Below are 24654 nucleotides of genomic sequence, written 5' to 3'. Positions count from 1 at the left end.
TTTCCAGCGTCTTATATTTCTTTAAATTGTTCTTGCTTGACTTAGTAATTTTACTTTTTCTTTACTCAAAACCAGGATGGGTGTTTCTGCCCAAGTGGATTTTAAGGCAGCTGCTACAGGAGAAAAAAAAAAAAAAAAAAAAAACCACTGGAGAAGGAGGCTCCATAAAGTAAGATTGAAGCTGAAATTGAAAATTGAGAGCTAATCTTTGTGTACCTTTTGAACGGATGTATTTTTAAATTGGCAATTTGAAAAAGAATAAAATTGGTCGGATAATACGGTGCAATGGGGGAAAGCAAGTTGGGCAGTATTATTATAATTCTAATTAGATGTATTCCCCTGTTTGAGATTTACTTACAGAACAATCTTGGTCTTAATGGGAAGAAATTCTTATTGATGAATTTGATTACTACTACGGAACTTTACTCGCCTTCGGTGGGCTGCAAAAGTAAGCCCCCAAAAAATGTGAAGTTAGGGATGCAGGCATGGAGCACTCTTCCTTGCTACCAACTGGAATTTTTATGCCCCGAATTGGGTGGAATTTACTGAGAAATGCTAAATAGCTGTGCAGCTATTTCTTTATTTCAAATGTCCTGGGTAGTCCAAAGATAACCGGAAATTAAGTTTTCACAATTTTGAGGGACTGCCTGGAATTGCATTGTTATCAGAAGACCTCCATCAATTACCAATCACACGGGGACTGCACATCCTCACCCAGGAGAATGGGCTCCTCTATTTGGGATTTAAGTGGCTTTGCCAAGCTGGTTCTTGACGGAGAGGACAGGAATATATGGACTCCCAATAAAGCGTCCGTCTTGAATAATTTGAAAGCCGGGAACGTCATATGTTAGGGGGTAAAACAATGCAATATGGAAGGACAAGAATGAAAGTACAGATGTAGGGAGGGTGGGAGAAAGAGGCAGAGATGTCAAGTAAACTGAAGCATCCCAGGAAGGAAGTGGAGCCAGATAAGAAATTAACCAGAGGGCAAAGCTCGGGCCAAACCCTTGGCCTTGCTTTGCCCCTGGCTGTTGCTGCCCTCTAAGAGCTGTGGCTGAGATAGGAACCAATCCGTCCTGAGCTCAGTGACGTTTCCCTCCATCTGAGACGTGTTCCATGCGCCTGTCGCCTTTCCCCTAAGGCCATTCGTTTACATGCACCGCTGTGCTGCCTTAGTTTTCTTTGGCTGCTATAACAATTGCCCACAAACGTGGTGGCTTAAAACAACAAAAGTTTATTATCTTACAGTTCTTGAATTCGCAAGTCCAAAATGGGTCTCCCTGGGCTAAAACAAAGGTGTGGGCAGGGCTGTGCTCCTTTCCAGAAGCTCTAGTGGGGAGTCCACTTCCATGCTTTCTCCATTCTCTAGAGCCCATCCATGCTCCTTGGCTTGTAGCTCCTTTCTCCATCTTCAAAGCTGGCGACATTGGGCCACGCCCTTCCTATGCCACCATTTCTCTGGCTCTCCCTGCTCCTCTTCCACTCCTAAGGACCCTTGCAATTAATCTGGGACCACCCAACACATCTGTCTATTTTAAGGTCAGCTTATTTGAATCTTAATTCCACCTGCAACCTTAATTCTCCTTTGCCAGGTCACCTCACCTATCCTCAGGTTCTGGGGATTAGCACATGGACATCCCTGCGGGTGGGGGGAGGATAGTCCTGCTCACCATGGAGATTTCCACTATTCCTCAGTAACGGGGTCTGCAGTTCCCAAAGAAGTGGCTGACCCAGATGGCGAGACGGGGCAGAGGATTTCTGGCAGCAGGTCCTGGAGATGCTATCAGCACAGATGACATTAGCCATCTGGCTCCTAATCTAGGAGTCCAGCAAGGGGGGATTCACCATGGAAAAAGAGAAACAAGGTGGGAAATAGCACCTAAAAAGGCAAACGCATAAAGAGAGGAAATGCATGAACTACTCTCAAAGCCTATTTCCTTCCTTTCAACACCTTGTCTCCCCATGATCAGGTGTAAAACTTCAGACACTTATTTATACTCTTACTTCACCTCTCCAAGCCTCAGTTTCCACCCCCATAAGATGGAGGAATAATATCTGGTATTACTAAGGCAACTGGTGATCCCCCAGTAAAAAGGAAAACCAGATTGGTTGAAGGGTTCGATAGTTTTTGCACCACTTGCTATTTTTTATTATAGGCATTGACTTGATTGCCCTTACTGATGAGAACCTCAGTGTCCCATCTGAAAACTAGAGATGACGATCTTCCCCTCACAGGGTTCTTGTGAGGGGCAGGCGGCTGGCACATGCTTCCGGTAGGTCCCTTCTTTCAAATGAGTCACCCCCTGATGATCAGCCTTTGCCGAGTTGTCAATTTCTCCTCCTCTCTCCGTACACTTCCCCTCCACCCGTTCCTCTGCCCACAGCAAGCATGGACTTCCTGCTCCCCCTGGAACTTCCCCGGGCCAGCTCTGCCCTCTCTTTGTGGGTGAGCTGCTCTAAACTCCCTTCCTCCACCTCCCACCCCTCCACCCTCCCTCTCTGGTGTTTGCTTTCTGCCTTCTGAACTTCCCACTGGTCTGGAGCAGAGCTACGGACCACTAACAGGTCAACAGTGGCCTGTGGTTCTCGTTCTCCCCAACTTGTCCACATTTGAGGTGGCACGAGGCCACCGTCTCCTCCAGGCAAGATCACACTGGGTTGGTAGCCTGAGCAAGTGTCCACTGGATTACGAACTCCAGTGAGATCAGGAAACAGTCTCTCCCTCGCCTCCGTATACTCAGGGCCCCAGAACCTGGAACATAGTGGGATTTTGATGCTGCTTACTGTGAATAAAGGAGCAAATGAATCCATCCATCAATCCATCACTTCCCGTAACCTGGCTGCTCACCTTCAGCTCTGGGTCCCTCAAGGTGAGTGGGATGCTGATGAGAGACCACCAGGGCCTCGTGAGCAGAGCCGGCCAGTCACCGGGCAGGCAGCTCTGTGCCATCCCATCGGGGATGTAAAGGAAGAGCCAGGAACACCAGGACCTGCTCCTGCTCTGCCGGGGACCCTTCAGAAAGGCCCACCCCCTGCAGAAGGAGCCCACGGGTGTGGCACCCACTTGGTTCTGCCAGAGTCATCCTTACGAGAAGGGCTGGGGTGTAAATTCACCAGCGGGATCCCCAGCCAGGTCACAGCCCCGAAAGGTGATAGGAGAGCAGGTGTTAGACAGAAAGGTCAAGGTGAACACCCTATGGCCCCACACGGGGGAAGCAGCAGAGTTCAGACTTCATCCAACACGCCCCCTTCCAACAGTCAAGAAGGAAAGGCCTCGTGAACTCAGGTTGACGAAGAAGTCAGATAGTTTCCACTGGTTTCAACGAGTGGAGAAGCAGATTTGGGTATTATAAATTGGGGTGAGATGAGATTCTGGCCTCTGCCTTAATCCCTCCACCCACAAGCACTGTGCATCTGGATTTATCCTGAATCACCCAAGAGCAAGCACACCTCATACAGGATTTTGTAAGATCCCGCCTGCCTGCCCGGTGACTGGCCTGCCCGGGCTGCCTGCCCGGTGACTGGCCGGCTCTGCTCACGAGGCCCTGGTGGTCTCTCATCAGCATCCCACTCACCTTGAGGGACCCAGAGCTGAAGGTGAGCAGCCAGGTTACGGGAAGTGATGGATTGATGGATGGATTCATTTGCTCCTTTATTCACAGTAAGCAGCATCAAAATCCCACTATGTTCCAGGTTCTGGGGCCCTGAGTATACGGAGGCGAGGGAGAGACTGTTTCCTGATCTCACTGGAGTTCGTAATCCAGTGGACACTTGCTCAGGCTACCAGCCCAGTGTGATCTTGCCTGGAGGAGACGGTGGCCTCGTGCCACGTCAAACGTGGACAAGTTGGGGAGAACGAGAACCACAGGCCACTGTTGACCTGTTAGTGGTCCGTAGCTCTGCTCCCGACCGGTGGGAAGTTCAGAAGGCAGAAAGCAAACACCAAAGAGGGAGGGAGGAGGGGAGGGGGGTGGAGGAAGGGAGTTAAGAGCAGCTCACCCACAAAGAGAGGGCAGAAGGCAACAGGATTCAGGTTGCCCCGAGCCGTCACAGTGTAATCCCACGGGAGGACAGCACATCCTCCCATAACTGGATTTAGATCCTACAAAACTCACCTAGCTTTACCATGCCTTGAAGTATCTGACCCCTGGGCAGCCCCTTAGCATTCCGTGTGTACCCACTGCCCTGGTGGGCGTGTCCCCAACCCAGATAATTTCATTCTGCTACTGGAATCTATTCCCTGGCAGGGGGGTTTTCTCCCAGGCTGTCCATCCTCAAACAGAAGAGCTGGACTCCGTGACCTTGACTGTCGGTATTCATCGGGGCGTGCCAACTACCGTGACGAGCCACACCAAAGAGCTCAAAAGATTGTATGGACTGAAAACAGTGCAGGCTTTTTTCTGCTTCATGTTACAGTCTAATAAGTAGTCCTTCGGCTGTCCAGGCTTCCTGCATGCTGCGGTGCCAGCATCTGTACACAAAGGGCTCCGTTGACGCTTGGGAATCATCAGTCGGCAGATACCGTGTTTCCCCGAAAATAAGACCTACTCATAAAACAAGCCCTAGCAGGATTTCTAAGCATTTGTGCAATATAAGCCCTACCCCGAAAATAAGACCTAGTGATGGGCGTGGCTATGCAGCGTATCTGCACAACCCATGCATTTCGCCCCAGAGCGGTAAAGAAGACAAGCAGCCCTTCTCATCTGCCCCATCGTGACAGCTACTATCCCAGAGGTGACCTGAAAGGTGCAGGCAGCCCCACCAACAAGGTCAGCACCCCTGTCAGGTCCCAGCCACCCTGTGCATGCTGCAAGCTGAGGCTTGGAGGGGAAAATAACACATGCCCTGGAAATAAGCCCTAGGGTGTCTTCTTGAGGAAAAATAAATATAAGACCCTGTCTTATTTTCGGGGAAACACGGTGGGAAGGGTTCGTGCAGAGGGTTGTCAGGGCCAAGCCTGAAGTGGCCTGCATCACCTCCACGCCCGTTCTGTTGGCTAGGGCTCGGGCCCATGGGCCCGCCTCACAAGGGGAGCGGGGGAACACAGGCTGGCTGTGTCCAGGGACAAAAGGAGATGGCTTTGGTGGCTGCCCATCTATCTAGTCCCCCACAAGTTTCCTTCCACCCTAGTTCCAGGATTTCAAGCTGCTTTGAACTCTCCCCAGGAACAACCAAATTCGTTTTCTCCTGCTTCGTAACTGGGGCTCTCGCGGAGGGGAGAAAGCGCATGGGTGTCACACCCACGAGGTCCCTGAGTCTAAATCCCGCGCTAATCCTCCGTTCCCATCCCGGCAGCTGTCCCTGGAAGCCGCTTCCACGCGCTGCCGGAAACGGCTTCCCATGGAGGGCAGCTGTTCTTAAATTAACCAAAACAAGGCTTAGAGGGTAGGAGACATTTGGAGAGACAGCGGACGGCTTCATTGAATCAGAGGAAGCCTCTTTGCTGCAGCCACCCCGCCGCCAAGCCTTTGCTCCCGACGGGCCAAAGGACGCCCGTCTTTCATGTGCCTCGGCTCAGATCTGAACTTGGGGCCCTTTGCAAGTCCCAGAGACGGGGGCCTCTGATGCCAGCGTCCCGGAAAAAGGAAAGGCATTTCTAAGCGACCCATGCAAAGTTGTCAGCAGGATGAGGACAAAGTTTTGATATCGGTGTCACTCATCTTGCTTAGAATTCCCCAAAGGGGTCCTGAAAGGCAGCCGGGAAAAGAACGGAAGACTCAGTATTGGCCCTTTGCAATATTTATCACAAAAGGAAGGACGTCCGTGAAAGGTCGCGCTGTTCACGTTGGCACAGCGCACGCGGCAGGCTCCAGAGACGACAGATCCCTCGCTCCCGTGCTGGCGGAAGCTGCCAGGGCCACTCGAGGGCTGTGACAATCCACTGTCTTCTAGAGCCAGGGAGTGGGGTCCTGCCAGAACACAGAGGGCACCGCCAGCGAGGCTCCCAGAAGGCAAAAGCACAAGGCGGGGACTGCTGGGGTGTGCCCAAGGTACGCTCAGAGGTGGCCGCGGTGTGGCGTCGCGTGACAGCCCACTGAGGCAGCAACAATTATGATCTCTTTTATACAAATGAGGGAGCTGTGGCTCAGAGAGGTTAAGTAACTGGCACAAAGCCACACAGCTCGTAAGTAGTCAAAGCAGGTTAGGAATCCAAGCCTGCCTGACTCCAAAGCCCTTTCTCTCAGCCTTCATTCTATTTTGACCCCTGATTGCAGCCCTTGAGATAACAGGATGATCTCCGAGGGGACTCCTGGTTGGCACCTGTCACCAACAGCCATAGTCAGCCTTAATTTGACAACTAAACTGATGGCAGCAATGGCCCCAATGTCCTGTGCAAGAGGCCCACTGACGAACAGTCACCTGCATTTTTTTTAAAAAAAATCATCACTCTGTCACCCCTCAGGGGATGAATGCCTAAGAGATGGCACAAATCCAGGTCAGGCAGTGAGGGGCAGTGACAGCAGGGGCGAGGGTTCGGCTCTGGGATCAGAGAGTGAGTTCCGGTTCAAAGCCCAGCTCTGGAAAAGTTCCTTAACCTCGCCGGCCCTTGCATTCTTCCCCCATAAAGTGGGGGGATCAAGGGGTGAAAAGGCTACTCAAAGATTGCTGCGTAGATTGCTAACCCAGCAAGTGTGCCAGCTGGGGTCTAGCGGGACTCCAAAGAGCAGGGATCCGGTGGCACCCTCAGTTTGGGAATGTGAGGAAAGTTCTTAGAGTGGGCTCTCCCAGGGCAAGAGCAGATACAGAGAAAGCGGAAGGAATAGTGTGCATCCTACCCCAGGACTAGTAACGAGGGGGTGTTACCACTCCTAGGAATGAGGGGAGGCGTGGTTAGCAGAACCCCAAGTACAGTGGGGTCAGCAGAGCAATGTCCCCCCCCACATCCTCATCCCCAGAACCTGTGACTGTGTCACCTTACATGGCAAAAGGGACTTTGCAGATGTGACTAAGTTAAAGATCTTAAAATGGGGAGACGATCCTGGATTATCTGGGTGGGCTCAGTGTCACCACAGGTGTCCTTAAAAGAAGAAGGCAGAGAAGACGATGTGACAACAGGAGCAGAGGTTGCAGGGATGGGGCCCCGAGCCCAGGAGTGCAGGCAGCCTCTAGGAGCCGGAAGAGGCAAGGGATAAACTCTCCACTAGAGCCTCCAGGAGGGACACGGTCCTGCCAACGCCTTGATTTGGGGACCACGAGGCCCGTTTCAGACTCTGAACTCCAGAACTGTAAGATACTACATGTTTGTTTGGAGCCACCAAATTTGTAATGATTTCTCACGGCAGCTGGAAGCAACTAGTACAGTGAGAATTGGGTACAGAGAGCTGCCCCAACAGTGGGTGTGAGCTTCAATCGGTCAGGCCGGGAGACCCCCCCAGAAAGAAAGCTGAGGCAACGAAATCCCTGACGTCACTCTCCTCTGTGGAAAGAACCCACTGGAAGCCGGAGGGATCCATTGACATATGGTGCATACAGGTCAGCTCCCGGAGCAGAGCTCAGGGGGAGGGGGATGGAAGAGACAGACAGGACCCAAGGTGACTTGACCAAACCCCAGCTTGGCTAAGACATTACACAGAAGGAGGGGCCACATGGGCGTCCTGGGCTGGGCCCCATGAAGGAGGAGGGCATGCTGCCCTCCAGCTGGGAGATGAGATCCACTCCAACCCTCCCAACAGAATCCCAGGAGACAGACCCGGCATGGGGGATGGAAATCCTTCCAGAACCTCCTGGAAACAGACCCCTCAAGAGCCCAACAGCCGTTCTGGGTGCCAGCCCGTAGGGTGACCAGCCCTGAGGCCTCACTTCTCATCTGGCCTTAGCCACCAGACCCCAGCCCTGGCCGTCCGTCCCTCATGCCACACCCTTCATAGGGGAGATTCCACAGGCAGGAGAGAAAAGCCCAGGGTCCCGGGATCATCCGGGCTCTGGCCAACTAAATCTGCCCAGTGTCATAGCTGGGCATCCTCACGCCCTGCTGCCCTTGAAAACTAAAATTCCCAGATGAACTTGGCTCAAACACACAGCCTCAGCGCTGGCCAATATGGCCTCTGTGCAGATGAGAAGGGACCCCTTCCTCGAGACACTCTCCTGCCACCTACTGGCAACTTGTGATAACTACACACATCTCAGACATGACAATGGGGGGCAGGTGCTGGAATTGTGGGACGCACAACATGCACAACTGTAAGTGGCAGCCATCCCCAAACTTCATCCGCCAACTCAGGGGATCTCCACCGTATCAGCGTCTCCCGGGGGGGGGGTCCCCTCTCTTCTTCCCGCGCTGCCGTCTTGCCTGGACTACTGCAGTGGTCTCCAAACAGATCTACCCCCCCTCAATGCAGCCTCACACCTGCCACTAAGAGTTCTTTCTAGAACACTAAATCGATCGTGCCCCCGTCCTGTGGAAGCCCTTCAGAGAGCCCTCACTGGCCTTCGAGTTCCCCTGGATGTGGCTCTATTGGATCTCTGCAGCCTTTCGTCCCCTGACTTGCTGTCACACGCAGGCTCACGCAGGCCTCCACCCAGGCTCTCTGAGCCCTACCCTGTCCCGCCTACTCTGGCCCCAGACTCTGCCCTGTCCCAGGCAGGTAAAGTCCCAGGTCAGATGCCAATGGCCCCCTCCCAAGTGAGGGCTGTGGCAAGCCAGGACAGTGTGTGACGCCACGCTCGCGGGTCTAGCGAAAATTCTCAGGCTTCCCTGCCCCAGCTGTGTCCTTGGCATGTCCCTTCCCCTCTCTGGGCCTTGCCGGACGATGGGGACAATGAGCCCTGTCTGCAGAGACTGAGCGTCCCTCCCGAGCCCCAGCTCAGGCTGCCACAGGTGGAAGGAGTTTCTTGACAACAAGGAGGGGGCTGGGCAGGAGTGACAGCAGGGACCAGGGCTGCAGGACGCTGAGGACCACAGTAACTGCTCCCACTCAGAGACACCCTTGGGTGCCTCTACTCCAATTGCAGAGAGAAGCTATCGTGGTGACGACATAATTAATACTGTAACTGGGGGTCACTCCAACTCCAGCAGTCCTTCAGGGACTCACGGGGGACAAAAGCGGCCTAGGGGGAGGGGCAGCCAGGGACCGATGAGGGCCCCAAACCTGGGCGTTCCGGGTGGTGCAGGTGCTGGATCTGGGAGAGTCATTCTCCAGGGAGAGGGGTCTGACAGCACTGTCGTGTGGACAGCTCACCAGAACACGGCACCCTAGGGTGTTCAGGGCCTGTGTTTTATGAAATGCCTGTCTATATAAACAGTTTGGGTCACCCCGAATTTAGCACGTCCCACCACGCTGGCTGCCCCAGTCTCGCACAATCCCATGGAAGAAGCACGCTCTTGGCCAACAGGAGCAATCCGCTCTCTGGGCCTCCCTCCCGGCGCCGGCTCCAGCCACGGGGCGCTGGGCTGGCCCCACGGGTTGGAGTCCTGGCTCTCCTCATCTGCTCGGTCTCCCGCTTGGGGCTGAAGGAGGCTGGAGGGATAGAGGACCAGGCAGCGCCCCTAAGCGTGGAAACACAGGCCAGGGCAGTCGTCATGGCTTGCGCTGTGTCCTCTGCCCAAAAGATACTGAAGTCCTCACTCCCGGTACCTCCGAATGTGACCTTATATAGAAGTAGGGTCTCCACAGAGATAGTCAAGTTAAAATGAAGTCACTGGGGTGGGTGCTAATCCAGTATGACCGGCGTGTCTTCATGAGAAGAGGACATTTGAGCACAGACATGAAAGGAAGACAATGTGAAGACAGAGACAGGGCCACCTGCTAGCCCTGGCGCCGAGGAGCCAGGAGAGAGGCCGGAACCAACCCTTCCTCAGCGTCTCTGGAGGAAGCCTGGCCCTGCCGACACCTTGATTTCAGACCTCCAGCCTCCAAAGCCGTGAGGCAAGAAATGTCTGTGGTTCTGAGCCGCCCAGTGTGTGTTCTATTACGGCAGCCCCAGGAAACCAAGACAAGGCCCACGTGGGTTTGGTCCTGCGGTGCCCTGATCAGAGGGCACTGGGACCCCCGGCCAGGCTCTGCCGCCTGGAGGAGGGGCGCTCAGAAAATGTCCAGGGGGGCACTCCGTGCGCAGGGGCCCCGAGGCACCAGGCCCAGGACAGGACCCCTCTTGCCTCGGGCTCGGGCTCAGGGCGGTTCAAAGCCACGCGGTATTTCTATAGAGAAAGGTACAGTGGCAAAAGTGGGGGCCTCACACACACACACCCGAGTGGCTCTCACCTACTGTCCCCTGGGGCTTCCCACCCTTCTGGGGTGGGCCTGCAGACAGGAAAGCAGATCCCTCCTCTCTGTAGCCTCCCCTGCACTGCAGTAACTAACCGACCCAGTCTGCATGGGACAGAGGGAGCTGCCGGTCGCAGGCTCCTCAGTGCAAAACCAGGACCAGCCTAAGCAAACTGGCACTGGCTGGTCACCCTGCAGGGGGCCCCGCTCGCCCCCTACCCCCACGCCCCGGCCTGCCTTGGCTTGGGGCTGCCAGCAGGGAATTCCCAGAGAGTTCTAGGTTGTGGCTCCTCACCACGCAGATGCCTCCACCCCCTGCCAATGACACAAGACCACATCCTTGTCATGCCCCCTCGCCTGGCAGCCCCCTAAGGGCCCTCCTTTTGTGCCTGGGTCACTCAGAGGGGCTGGGAGCTGCCACAACCCCCTGCACTTTGTCCAGGAGGTAGCGAGTCTGCTTCCAGACTCTGCTCCCTTTGCTGGTTCAGGTCACCCTCATCATCCTCACCTTAGCAGTCCCCTCCGTGGTCTCCTCCTTCCGCTCCTGTCCTCCTGTCCCACTCCCCACAACCCCCAGGTCAGCTTCTCTGAATACAGGTGTGACCACGCCACTCTCCGGCTGAGAGCCCAGAGAGGCTCCCAGAGAGGCTACCAGAGTCCTGTGATGCCACCTTCTGCCTCACTCCTTCCTCTGCAGCCAGGACCCTTCCTTCCATGAGCATCCTGCCCTTGGCTTCAGTCACTTCGGCTCAAGGCCACTTCCCCAGAGAGCCGTCCCGGTGCCCACGCTGGGGCAGGCCCACTGCACACTCTCCCAGTGTCCTGGGCCTTGGCAGAGCCCTCATCACCCCTGGAATGATGGCGCCAGTGGCCTTTTTTGGTTTGTTTTCTGTCTCCCCAGCCCCCACCAAGACTACGACCAATGCCTCCCAGCCAAAGACCCCAGGGATCACACCTCCAGTTGAACGCATGGGCTTATTGCCCCTTGCAGTAATGGCGGCCATGGGGCATCTCAGCAAGAGGGTGTTAGAAAGAACCTGTTATAGGATTTGGTCTGGTGTGACGTGGCCTGGGAGAGAGTTGGAAAAAGCAGGACTTTGCCTTGGCGAGGGGGGGAGGGGGGCGGACACTATTGAGAAGCAGGGGCAATTTTGATTGTGCATCTTAATAAATCTCATCTAGGTGGGGGAAGACCAGACCAAGGCTGAAACCACCATTAGTAAAGAAGTCTCTTAGCTGGGAGAGGGTTGCTGGGGTTTGGGGGCTTGGACACGATGTCCATGTTTTGCCTGTGTTCGGACACAATTGCAGAGTGGCCTTGCTTTTGTCTTTATCCATTGCAGTCATAGGGTGGTCCTGTCTGATGTTGATGTTCTGCGAAATTGCCGTCTGCTCTACTATGAGAGAACCTCAGAAACTCAGTGGCCCCATTTCCTGGGGCTGCCATAACAGAGCACCGCAGACCGGGCGGCTTAAACAACAGCAGTTATTGTCTCTCGGCCCTGGAGGCCAGCAGTCAGAGATCGGGGTATCTATCCGCAGGGCTCTCCAGCAGCTTCTCCTTTCCTCTTTTCATTATCTGTGTTTTAATACATCATACCCATGTATGGACTCTCTGGTGAAAGAGGCAGCACGGTGTCCTACAAAACACCCCAGGCCAGAAGTCTGAAATCCTGATGCTAAGCCTGGATCCACCGCAGCTGTGAAGTGAGATTTAGCAAGTTATGGCCCCTCTCTAGGCCTCAGTTTCCCTGTCTGTACAAGGGACTGAGTTGTCTCCGAGGCCCTAGACTGCTGGCAGTGTGATTCCATGGTTCTAGGCACCTCCTTACCTGTCTCCAGCTTGTCTGACCTAGCGACCCTGTAGGGGTCAGGGGATGGTCAGGGCTCAGGAGAACCACCAAGTCCCGAGCCCAGAGCTGTTGTCTGGGAGAACCCGCAGAGCCCATCTCCTGGCCCTGGAACAACAGTCGGCTTGTTCTCTGCTGCCCCCTGCTGGCCACTTGGAAGCAAAGCCCTCCTGCTAGATTTCTGGGAAAGGAGCCCTCCAGACAGGACCCGTGCAACCTGTGTCTCCCTGCCCAGTCCTGGTCAGGCTGGCCTTCCCTTGAGGCTAGTTTTCAGGGCGCAGAAGGAACCCCATGCAGCGACCAGAGCCCTGGATGGGGAGGCTGCCTGAGTCTGCTTCCCACCTCCTCTGCCTGGTAACATGGGGTACGACATTCAGCGGTTTCTGAAAAGAGGCTCTATGGCTCCCCTCTGCCTTTGTGGGATAGTAACACCAGGACAAGGGGTCCCTGTACACGCTCTCTTCAGGGTATCTCCCACCATTCTCTATGACTGTCCTGGTCCCTGCCCCTTTTTTTCTTGGGCTTGTGGCCGTCTTGGGACATGGGAAGGGGAGATGTCCCCACAGGAAAAGTCGGACAGGACCAAGCAGGGCCCTGGCATGCGTTTGGGCATTGGTCCTCCTAAGGGGTCTGCACGCTGCATACTCACTGCAATGAGGTGGGATCCTTGCTGTCCCCAAGAGAAAGGGCAGCCAGTGGGACTGCTGCATACAGAAAATGGGCAGGACAAGGGAGGCCGGGAAGTCTGCGGGCCATAGTCCCTGGCCCTCGAATAATAATGGCCCTTCCCGGGCTCTGTATCTGCTCTGAGTCACGCTTGAGTCTCTGGCCGCCCAGACACCATGCAGGCTTCTCTCTCCCAGCACTGCTGCCAGGAGGGGGCAGGTGACGGTCCCTCATCTCCCTGCCCCCAGCCTTCATCCCTGCTCCACCTTCTCCAGCCCACGGGACTCCCTCCAGACTCAGGAAGGACACTCCTCCCTTGCTGCCTCTGCAGGTCACAGTGTGTCCTTCCTCTGACCTCATCTAAACCTTCTCCCCACCTGGTCCCTCCACACTGTACCTGGACGGCCCACTGGACACCGAGCCTGAATCCGCCAAAAGTTAACACCCCTTTTCTCCAAGGCAGAGGAAGGCTTAAACTTCACACTTTCTAGCTCCGAAAAAAAAAAAGAGGGAAGAATAAAAGTAAAAGAGAAAACACTGCCATGCTAAGATATACACTGCAACTCCAGATGCCAGGAATGTCCTCCTTCTGGTGGCCCAGGGGTCATGAAACTGGAACCACAGAAGAAAGGAACTTGATGAAAGCACGGAGCAGGCCCTGCAGGAAAACATACTCACACGACCACGGTCATATAAATGCTATTTATTGATTTTCACTCAAATTAGAGACTCAACCTGTGGACAAAGCACAGACGACTTAGTGTTGGTTACAGAGCAGAAGAGAGGTGCTAACAACCAGCATGATGGAAAGTCAAGTACAGCAGACCTTTAGGGAGGAGGAGGTTGGGAGGGGGAGGGGAAGGGTCCCAGCTCTGCCAGCCTCATCCTACACAGGAGGGAGCCCACCCACTAAAGTCAATGGGGTTCTAGAGAGGTCTAGGTGTAGCCTATAAAGTTACAAAAATAACCCAGAGATGACCACTACATATAGCTACCCAAAATGGGGAGAAACGGAGGGATGGCGGGGGCCAAACAGGGTCACAGCATCCAATCCTCATTTTTCATAGCCATGGGGTAAAGTGGCACACGGAGGAACTGTGATGTAAACGTGCTACTTGGAGATAGAGCTACCAGAAGAATAAAACACAGGGGCAATTCTAAAAGTTCAGGGCTAAGGAATGGGAGGAGCAGGGGAGGAAGCTTCACTTTTATTCATAAGCTCTTCTGTGTTCTTTTGATTTTGTTTTTTTTAACCATGGGCACGCATGACTTTGATTTCAAAAATTAATTTTAAAAAGTGACATCAAAATCGTGGTCAACGGAACCGGAAATGCCCTGGGCGGTGAGTTAGCTCCCTGCCTGGGTGCGGGAGCAGAGGGGTCAGTGCGCTGGGGGCACCCCCAGGCACAGGGGCGGCTGCGCGGACCCCGGAGGGGACAGGGGCTGTTGCGGGGACCCTGGAGGGGACAGGGGCTGTTGCGGGGACCCTGGAGGGGACAGAGGCTGTTGCGCGGACCCCGGAGGGGACAGGGGCTGTTGCGAGGACCCCAGAGGGGACAGGGGCTGTTGCGAGGATCCCGGGGACAGGGGAGGTCGTGAGGACCCCGGAGGGGACAGGGGCTGTTGCGAGGATCCTGGGGACAGGGGAGGTCGTGAGGACCCCGGAGGGGACAGGGGCGGTGGCGGGGGCTCCGCGGCGCGGCGGCCCAGCATGCTCCGGCAGCGCAGCCGCTCCTCCTCCTGCTTCTCGGCCATGCGGTTCTCCAGAAGCCGCAGCTCCCTGCGCACCGCCTTCTGCATGCCGGGCTCCAGCTCCAGCACCTTCTCCAGGTCCGCCTTGGCCTCCGCCTCGTTCCACACCTCGGCGTGAGCCCGCGCGCGCACGTAGTAGGCCTTCACGATGCCTGCGGAGGACACGGCTGGCCACCTGCGCGGGCGGGGGGGGGGCCGCCCCTCCCGGCTAGGACCCACCCGCCTACAAGACCATTAATCTTGCCTGCGATCCTCCTTAACCTCCCATGCCTCAGTTTCCTCAACTGTAAAATGGTGACGATAATGATAACAGCAGTACCTCCTCCCCTCCCTCACAGGCCCCTCCCAGGCCCTGTAACTAAGTTTATATTCCTGACTTTGTATTCTTTACCTCATAGACACTCCCGAAATTGTATAACCTTCAGGCCCTATATCTGCACCTACTCCGTAACTGGCGCCTGGAGCACACTAAGTGCTGATATTGTTACTGTCACCGACATTCAAATACCGTCTTCACAGTCACTGCGGTGTGTGTGCCCGGGATACTGGTACTGACTCGTTATTTTCACCTATTCATTGCCCTGTTTTTAAAAGCCTGTTTGCTGCTCCACAAAATCACAGGTTTGCTGAGCTACCTGTCTATTCGTCCAAGTGCATTAAAATAAAAGACCCCCACATAAGCACTGCCCACCCATCGCCCAGCCCAGGGTTACAGGCTTGGGGAAACCCTGCAGACCAGGTTTGTGCCTTGACAGGGTGAGCAGAGAAGTCCGGGAAGGTCTTCGCAGGTGACCCTGTGACCCCTGGCGCGCTGTACCCCTCGCCCCGCCCCGCCCCCGCGGCGCACCTGGGTGGTGGCGCAGGATGTCGCTGGTGTGCTCCAGCACCTCGTAGTACTCCTCCTTCTTGAGCAGGCACTGGCAGTAGTTGAGGATCAGCGTGTTGATCATCTTTTCCAGCTTCAGCCACTGCACCTCCCAGGGCTTCTCCTGCGGGTGCACGAGGTCTGCGGTGAGCTCAGGCGCCGCCCACGCCACCCGCCCGCCGGCCACCCCAGCCACGCCCAACGCCAGGCCACTCCCCCAAGGCCGGCCCCACCCCCCACCTTGGTCTGCAGGTTCCGCAGGCAGACGATGGCTTCCTGGTACTTGGCAGAGGCCTCCTCGTAGCGGCCCAGCTTGAAGAGCCGATTTCCTTCCCCATGGAGCACGGGCACCGCCTTCATCTTCTCGTCGTTGCTCAGGTTCCAGGTCTCCCTCTGGTACTCACTCGGGGCCTCAACCTGGCCAAGAGCTGCAGGTCAGTGGGGCAGGGACCCCCGCAGGGACCAGAGAGAGAGCACCCCAGCACATCTCCCTGGAAACAGCTCCGCATTTTCCACAGTAGGATTCGCCAAAAAAATCACACTTGCTGGTCAGATACATGTAAACGAGGGAAGGGAGCAACAAGGCACAAGGCCCTGCCCTAAATCGGTGCCTCTGTGTGAATCGGAAGAACGGACCCCTTTGTCAAGCCAATTTACTTCCAATATTCAGAAAATTGTCACGAATACTCATTTTGTTAGAATAAGACACTTCATTGCCAACTGCTGGAAAATTATCATTATAAAAAGACAAATATACAATCTCTCTACTGAGCACCTTGGAGGAGATGCCCTTGTGCAGTGCACAGACCACACAACTGTTCCAGCAGGCCTGTAAAGGCCCTTGGCTGACAGAGTTCTTATGGCCTTAGCCTTGGCCAAAAGCTGAGTCCCGACCTGAACTTAACCCTAGCCCTGACTCTCTCCCACCGACTCCCAAACACGGGCTGTCGACTGGGGCTCTGGGTGAGAGGATGTGGACACCTCCGTGCAGCCTCTCCCACTATTCAAGAACCAAGTCTGGACCCACAAACCACAGGGACCAAGGATGAGGTGAGAATCCTAAAGTCTTGCAAATAAAAATGGAAGTACATAACCAGTAGAAGTAAAATGCCTCCAAAATGAAAATGTATCACATGTTTAAAAATTGGTTCCAAATGGACTTTTACTGTGGAAGAAAACAGAGGATTTTTTTTGCAAATTTCTATTCTCCCGTGGTTTATGAACCCTTTTCTCTGAAGAGAAACAGGGCACTCACTGTCCAGGGGCCGGTGGAGCTGGGGGTCCCCCTGGTCCTGGCTGTCCCTGGTCCGTCTCAGATGCTGGGACAGCCCTCCACCCCCAGACCCAGTCGCACCTGCAGCAGCTCGATCACAAAGATCAGAGGCTGCGGCTCCTTCTGCAGCTCGTCCAGGTCCTCGTAGCCCAGGGTGTGGTAGGCGAACATGTTGGCCAGCCCACACGTGTGCACGTGCCACTCCGTGGGGTCCTTGCCCTCAACCATCTGCCGCAGGCTCCGGGACAGGATGGGGTAGACCCCTGTGTGCTGTGGGGAGAGACAGGCAGAGGGCGTCTGGACCACAAAGACCCCCCCAATCTGAGCCCTTAACAGCAGGAACCCTGCTACCCCTCTATACCCACTAATGCTTGACTGCGTGCCCGGCTCCTTCAATCCATCAAGGAAGGCACTATTAGTATCCTCATTTTACAGCTGAGGAAATTAGAGCCCAGAGAAGTTAAGCAACTTGCTCCAGGTCACACAGGAAGAAGATGACAGAGCCGGGATTCAATTCTGGCTCCAGAGGCCATGCTTTTAGCCTCATGCTGCCACCTCTGGTCCTTGTGGTCAACTGTGACACATCTGTCCCCAAGGGGACTCAGAGCTCCACCAAGTCTGGGACTCGCAGGGAGGGCAGTGTGGTGCAGTGGAAGGAGCAGGGCTCTGGGGTCGGGGAGGGCCAGTTGGGTGTCCTGGCAGTGCTGCCGGTTGGCAGCGAGCCCAGGTCACGGCACTTCTCTGACTCCTAGTTCCCTTGGCCACACCTGCCCAGCATCAAGGCTGCTGTAGGGATTGAATGAGATGATAGAGACGCAGGCCTGGCCCATCGCAGCCTCACTCTCAGGATGGAGGAGGGCTGGGAAAATCAGCTGTGTGGCCTCAGTGAGGCCTGTTACATGCCGGGCCTCAGTTTCCCCAATTGTGGTCTCTGAGAACCCGTCTCCTTGGACCAGGTTCTGAGATAGCCCAGCTCTGGCCTCCACACAACTCCGGTAAAGACACACTGCTGGGAAACTGAAGGGGCGGAAAGAGTCCAGCTCCGCCTGCAGGTCACCAGCATGGAGATAAAGGTCACCCCTCCCTGCCCTCACCAGCCAGGATTAGCCCAGAATGCCCTCTGCCACTTCCCGAGAGACACGACCAGATGGCAGCTGAACCTTTTAGGATTAAAGCTGGACCAGGGGGGGAGAGGCCCGGGATCAGCTTGCTGCAGGAAGGGGCACTCCTGGCCCTGACCTGGCAGCCCCAAGTCAGCGGCTCCCGTCTCCCAGCGAGGCGAGTGTGCTCTGTGGCCCCCGGGCCAGCTGCTGTGAGGTCATACTCTCAGACAACGGCCTTATCCGCCTAGACACCTGCCATCCTGGCACGACCAGAGCCCCAACCGGGAAGGAGGAGTGCTGCCTGCAGGGGAGGAAAGAGGATGTGCATCTCAGCTCTGGGCCCATCCTTGCAGCTCTGCTTGCTGGGCTGCAGGCTGGCAAGGGCAGCCATGGTCACACACGGGTCTCTGGGGAGCTGGACTCCCGCCCCTGCGACGTGCTCACACCAGTGGGGCTGCAACTGGGGCAGGGGGAGCCCACGATCACTGCCCCTCTCTGGGGCTTCAGGGCCAGAGCCTGGTTCTGTCTGAGGGACTCTATCTATTCCGGAGATTGCAAACGGGAGTGTGAAAGGCCATATCCAACTTGCAGGCTGGCTTTGTTTTAGCCTTCACCGTGTGGAGGGTTTTGTTTGCCTGTTTCTAATTCCTTGCCAGCATTTCTACACTGGGCGAGTTCACATGCTAATGCAAATTTCTGGCTTTGTCTCAAAGGCTCAGAAGCCCCAGCCACACTAGGCCCTGCCCCTCCCGAAGCAACAGTCCAGCTGAAGCTGGGCAGCAGCCGCCCCCTTTGGCTGGGGCTGGTGATCTCCAGCCTGCCAGGGCTCCTGGCTCTTCGTGGGCCTGGAGTTTGCAACCCCTGAATTTGCAGGACAGGGCGCCAGCAAAAATCCCCACAGGCAGACCAGGGTCCTCCCTGGAGGGACAGGGAGGAGTGCATTTGGGGCAGACTCTCCCAGAGCGCCCTCTGGTTCAGGGGAAGGCGGAAGGCGGAGGAAGGCCCTGCCCTGCAGAGACCTGAACTCCAAGGTCATCTAGTGAGGACTGTCCAGGCAGAGGGCTCTGCAGGGAGTGCCAGGCAGCGACTGGTGGGAAAAGCCAGGTGCTCCTGGGTCCCTTGTCAAATAGAGATGATCGTCTCATTGATCACTTAGTCTTTCCAGCTTCTTGGGTGGAGACATGCCCCACAGAGGAGAAGGGGCTAACTTAATATAACATGCCACGCCTACTCACAATCCCTGGCCCTCTTCCCACGTCTAGGCCTCATGAACTCCTATTCATCCTTCAACACCCAGCTCAATATCAGCTGCTTGAAGAAGCCCCCCCACAAGACCCTAAAGCAGTTAGTTACCCCTCTTTTGTGGCCCCAAAGCACTCTGCCCTCTCTTATTTATGCTGTGGCACTGGCTGGCCTGCATGACAATTGCTTAGGTGTCTGCTCCTCCTCCAGAATTCAAGTTCCTTGAGGACTGAGGTCTTTGCCTGTTTCATTCCTAATGCTGAGCACAGGCCAAATCTTGTGGCCAGTGACTGTTTTCTAGATAGATAGATAGGTAGATAGATACAGAGACAGAGAGAGAGAGAGAGAGAAATAGAAGAGGATGGATGGGTGTGTAGTGACAGAAGACTGGATTATGAATGAACATTGGTTGGAGGGAAGGATGGATGAACTGATGCATGGGCAGGTGGATGGATGGATGGATGGATAAGAGGTGGATGTGTAGATAGATAAATGACTCTAGAAGGTGTGTGTGTGTGTGTGTGTGTGTGTGTGTGTGTGTGTGTGTGCAATCATACCAGCCATGGGCTGGAGGAGAAGATGTGGGAGGGGTATTGGGAAAACCCATAGTCACTATGATAAAAAATTACCAGGCTGTGGAATGGGCAGTGCACTCATGTGACTATTGATGTGGCCAAAAGAACACAGACACCCTGAGAAACAAAGAGCCAGAGCCACATTACAGGAATCACAGCAGGTTGTGCTTTTGCAAACGACAAATCAATCACCCAATCAAGAATTTATTGACAGCTTTCTACACACTCAGCTCTCCTGCGCTAGCAAATATGCATCCTATAGGGAGGGAGCTATTGTTGGCAACCAAGCCTTGCCTAACATATGGCCTGAATTAGACACACACACAGGTCTAAAAAGTGCAGAGACTCCTCATTGTAAGCAAAGTCAATAAATATAATTTTAAACTAACTAAAATCACAAAGTCAATTTTCTGAAGACTTGATAAAAATAAAACAGATTTTTAAAACTGAAAACATTGGGATGAAGAATAACCCAGGGACAGGTACAAAGAAAATATGCTCACATAGCATTTGCTAAGTGAATGAAGAAATGAATAGCATGTGTTGAATGGGATCCCCTACTGGCAGAGGCTGGCATTGCAGCCTGGCTCTATTAGTCATTGTAAGAAACACAAGCCAGATAGGGCTCCTGTCCCACGTGTCCCAGCCAAATCCTGTCCCTTAGCTTATTTGTTCCAGACTAAGTTACTTTCCCTTTCCGAGGCTTAACTTTTCTCATTAATAAAATGAGAAAGCTAATCTCAAAATTTCTTCTAGCTCAAAATAATAGCCCCCACTTTTCATTTGCCCTGTACTGTGATTTACCTTCATATACATCATATTGTGTAATCTTTGAAACAACCTGTTCACTGAGGGTTTATTTATAGTTGAGAGAATAAGTGGCAGAAGGAAGAAAGAACATCCCCAGGTCACAAACTAATAAAAGACAGAACAGAGTTCAAACTGTTCCCAAATAGCTCTTTCAAAAGGTTATTGGCTCCTGCTGAAATAATGAGTCTAGGTGTTCACCCTCATTGGTGAAAGTCTAGGGTGATCTTTGGAATGGATGAATCAGGCTGTCAACACCTGAACCCACCACTCAGTCTTCACATCACAATAAAAAGAGGCAGCAGGGATGGTGGGCCTACGGGAAGTGCACAGTACCATCAGACTGTTGTAATGAAAAAGAAGAACCTGGCCGGGCGCAGTGGCTCACGCCTGTAATCCTAGCACTCTGGGAGGCCAAGGCAGGTGGATTGATCAAGGTCAGGAGTTCGAAACCACCCTGAGCAAGAGCGGAAACCACCCTGAGCAAGAGCGAGACCCCGTCTCTACTATAAATAGAAAGATATTAATTGGCCAACTAATATATATAGAAAAATTCACCCTGGCATGGTGGGGCATGCCTGTAGTCCCAGCTACTCGGGACGCTGAGGCAGAAGGATTGCTTGAGCCCAGGAGTTTGAGGTTGCTGTGAGCTAGGCTGACGTCACGGCACTTACTCTAGCCTGTGCAACAAAGCGAGACTCTGTCTCAAAAAAGAAAAAAAAAAAGAAAAAAGAAAAAGAAGAACCTGAATCTTATCAAACCCTCTAGACCAAACTTTCAGTATATATCAAACATATGGGGAATAGAAGAACATGTTAGAAAATTCCATGGCAAAGTAACCATAAACTCAGAATGTGGGACTTCTACAGGACAAATCTATGCCAAGGACAAAAACAGGGAGGAGAACCCATAGATAAGAAGAGACTTGAGAAACCTATCAACAGAGCGCTATGCATGGACTTTGAATCCTGACTTGAACAAACCAACCTCATTCATTTATAAAGAATAATTAAATGAGGAGAAATTTTAATAGTGGCTGGATATTAGACTGATTTAAGGAATTATTGGGGTTTTTTTGCAAGATTTCACGATAATATTGTGGTTATATTTCTTAAATAGAGATACAAAGTTTGGTATTCACAGGTGAAATGATATGTGTTTGGAATTTGCTTTAGCTACATGGGACAAGGAAGAGAAGCGGGTGGGGTGGTGGGTGAGACAAGACTGGCCATGGGAGGGTGGGGCTGGCACTGGGTGATGGCTGTTTGGAAGTTCTTCATGCTTTCTGTCCACTTATGTATATATTTCAAAGTTTCCATAAGACATGTTTGTCTGAAGGTCAGTGAGTTTCACCTTTTGTACCCGGGCCACAGAACAAGGAATCTAATTTATAAGGGTAATTTATAGGAGTGCCATAAATAGGGGGAAAAAAAGAAAGAAGTAACCAATGAAGAAAACTGAACAATGGCCAAAAGTCCCCAGGATCCAACGACGCTGTGTAATAAGTGAGGAGCATGAAGTGGGCAGGCTCCCTCATCCCTCGGCCAGCCACGGCACGGATCGTCACTTTAGGGCCTTGTTCTTTCGCTTGGGCCACCTTCCTATTTACAGTGGCAGGGAGTGAGGATGCGGGATTTGCTGTGTATTGCTTTGTTTTCCCCGAGCTTTCCAGAAACACAGCAGCCCTGCCGAGAGGGTGAGTGAGCTCCCTAGAAGACAGACCCCGGGGAATGGGCGGGCTCGGCCTACTTACGATGATGTCACACCAGAACTCGGCCACCTCGCCGAGCCGCATGGACGTCAGCAGGATCTCCCAGACCTCGAGCTTGAACATGTTGCCGATGATGATGTGCATGGGGTGGCCCACCTGCTTGCTGTCATCTATCACCGTCCGCTCCTCGTCACACTTCATGGTGCGGAAATGGAAGGTCACCTGGTCACCGAGAGAGTGGAGTCTGCTCTAGACACACTTTCCAAGGCCCAGCGGATGCCACACACCCCATCATGGACCCCCAGCACTGTCCTCAGGGGTCAGCTCTCACAAACCCGATTAGATGTCTCAGGCCCCAGGGCACCCCAGCCCTGCCATGCTCCTCCAGAGAGGAGGACCCCACCCTCCCACGGACCCCGTTCCCACTCTCCACGCTCCGGGTGTCAGGAAGTCCTTCCTTAAACAAGCCCAACTTTAGTAAAGTAGCCACAGACACAAACTCCAAGACCCCTGAGAGCCCTTTCTTCTCACCCAACATTTAGGGCTCCAGAAAATTCCCAAAAGCCCCTTCCCTCAGGCCACACTAAAATTTAACCTGCAAAGTGCCAAAACTGCCCCGTGAATGGTACCCACTCAGCGCTTCCCAGGTGCCTGGGTTGACAACTCCAGGAAGCGCCCACCTGGCTGTTTGTTGGCAAAGGTGAAAAAGGTGGTGTGCAGTGCCCCGGGGCACAGCTGGGACATGGGAGGCTGCCACGGGGGTCTCTATCCGGCCACGGGGCGCCCACTTACTCGGGATCCGGTGATGAAGCTTGGGAGGTCCCCCGTGCCCCCGTGCAGAATGGTCTTCTTGACCCCTTCCACGTTCAGCAGCAGAGCGGCGTCCATGGCTGTGGGCGGAGGGGGACGTCAGCCGGGCTGAGATAATCGCACCTGCCCGGAGGACTCTTAGGCGGCTGAGACGCGTGGGGATTTGCCCTGCGCCGGGGGAGTGGATGAAGGCAGGACGGTGGGGGAGGTGCCCCAAGCTGGCTGGGCCGCTCCTCAGGGCCATTTCGGCCGCGCTGGGAAGCCTGGCCTCCCGTCCTGTCCACCTCTGCTGAGGAGCATGCGAGGCCCCTACCTGCCACCACCCAACGTTACTGTGCCCGGTGACATTCACCAGCAGGTTTTGTTCCACCGCAAGAAGGAGGAAGTCAGCTGAGCTTTCTTAACGAAGACAAGGGAGAGGGGAGCGAGCAGCAGAGAGGCCTGAAGGCCACTATCGGGGAAAGGAAGGAAGATCTGAAGCCACTTTGCCCTGCCTGGCCCCGGGGTGCTGCCCTGTCCAGACTCCAGTTCCCCTTGCACCCCAGGCCAGGCCCCTGCTCCATCTGTGGTCCAGCCATCTTCCCTCTTTCCCTGTTTCCTCCAACCCCTCCCCAAGATCACCCTCAGGAGGCTGTGAGATCTGGCCAGCGGGGAGAGGGGGCAGGTTTCTGGCTTGGGAAGGAAGTAAGACAAGGGACCAAAGGGGGTAGGTGTCACCCTCCCCAGCTGCTCCCCTGCCTCCCCTACAAGGCCTGGCTGGGGGCAGTGGGGCTCTCCCCCTGCCTTTGGAGTGCCTTAGCCCTGTGCTCTAGGAACCAGGCAGAGCTTGGGGACGTCAGGGACCCCCTTTCTGGGCTGAGAAAAGGAAACGTGAAGACCTGGTGTTTGGCGCCACCTTGTGGCCAGGTCGAGTTCCTATGCCTGCGCTCTCCCGCCCTGAGGGCGGTGAGCTCTGAGCAGCTCCAAACCCTTCTCTTCTGATGCCAGGCTCCCTTGTTACGGAGACAAAGGACACAGGACCCTGCCACAGGGAGAGAGAAGAACACTGGACTAGGAGCCAGACAGAGCTGAGTTCAAAGGGCTAATCCCCCTCTTACTCACTGACCTTGTGGCCTTGGGTGTCTCCCATCTTCGCTAAGTCCATTTTCCCAAATGAAACGGGAAAATCAACCTCTCCTGCCTCCTTGTCCAGGGAAGTCGAGATGTCTGGAGCAGAGAGTGGGAGCCCCAAATCCAGCACCCCTGAAAGTCGTGACTCCCGCCAGGAGCCATTGGCATAGAGGAGACCAAACCTGGGCCACTGGTTGGGGCCACGGAACCCAGGCTGCCCCTCCAGGAAACCCTTCCTGGGTGCTCAGTCCCCAAGGGCCAGTCTCCACCTGTGTCTGGGGGGAAAAGAGGTAAAGGCTGGAAAGATCCTCCCCCTCCCATCTTCCACCCTTTTCCCAGCAGCACAGCAACCTAGAGGGCTCTGCATGCAGGAGGTAAAATGGATACTTAGTAAAACTTCAAAGGAAAATAAAAGCTATTATTATAAAAGTCTAGGGAGGGAAGGAGATCACACAGCAAGGGCAAGTGGCTGCTTCTGGGATCCCCAAAATGTTCACCCTTGACCTGGGTGAGGGTTGCATGGGTATTTGCTTTATAAGCACAGTAAGGCCTCATTTAACGTAATCGGTAGATTCTTGGAAACCACGATTTGAAGCAAAAGGATGTACAGCAGGTCCTCAAATAATGTTGATGAGAAAAAAAGTTGGTTTCCTTATTCGTCGTTTTGCTTAAAGTCACAGTTGCC

At 54.3% G+C, this 24654-nt stretch overlaps 1 protein-coding gene across 1 annotated transcript; it reads right to left on the bottom strand.

Moving 5' to 3' along the window:
* Positions 1 to 14014: 14014 nt before the first annotated feature.
* AIPL1 (AIP like 1 HSP90 co-chaperone) lies at positions 14015 to 22998 on the bottom strand. The gene is made up of 6 exons (XM_020281219.2): positions 22842 to 22998; positions 22092 to 22271; positions 16693 to 16881; positions 15579 to 15755; positions 15321 to 15462; positions 14015 to 14625 (listed from the first exon to the last, which is right to left on the bottom strand). The coding sequence occupies exons 1-6, from the start codon at positions 22935 to 22937 to the stop codon at positions 14102 to 14104; spliced, it is 1308 nt and encodes a 435-aa protein (XP_020136808.2). The 5' UTR covers positions 22938 to 22998; the 3' UTR covers positions 14015 to 14101.
* Positions 22999 to 24654: the final 1656 nt, after the last annotated feature.

This window comes from Microcebus murinus, chromosome 18 (assembly GCF_040939455.1).
Source record: "Microcebus murinus isolate Inina chromosome 18, M.murinus_Inina_mat1.0, whole genome shotgun sequence".
Classification (NCBI taxonomy): domain Eukaryota; kingdom Metazoa; phylum Chordata; class Mammalia; order Primates; family Cheirogaleidae; genus Microcebus; species Microcebus murinus.
Note: the sequence above shows the minus strand (reverse complement) of the source record. Positions and strands in the feature narration are given on the sequence as shown.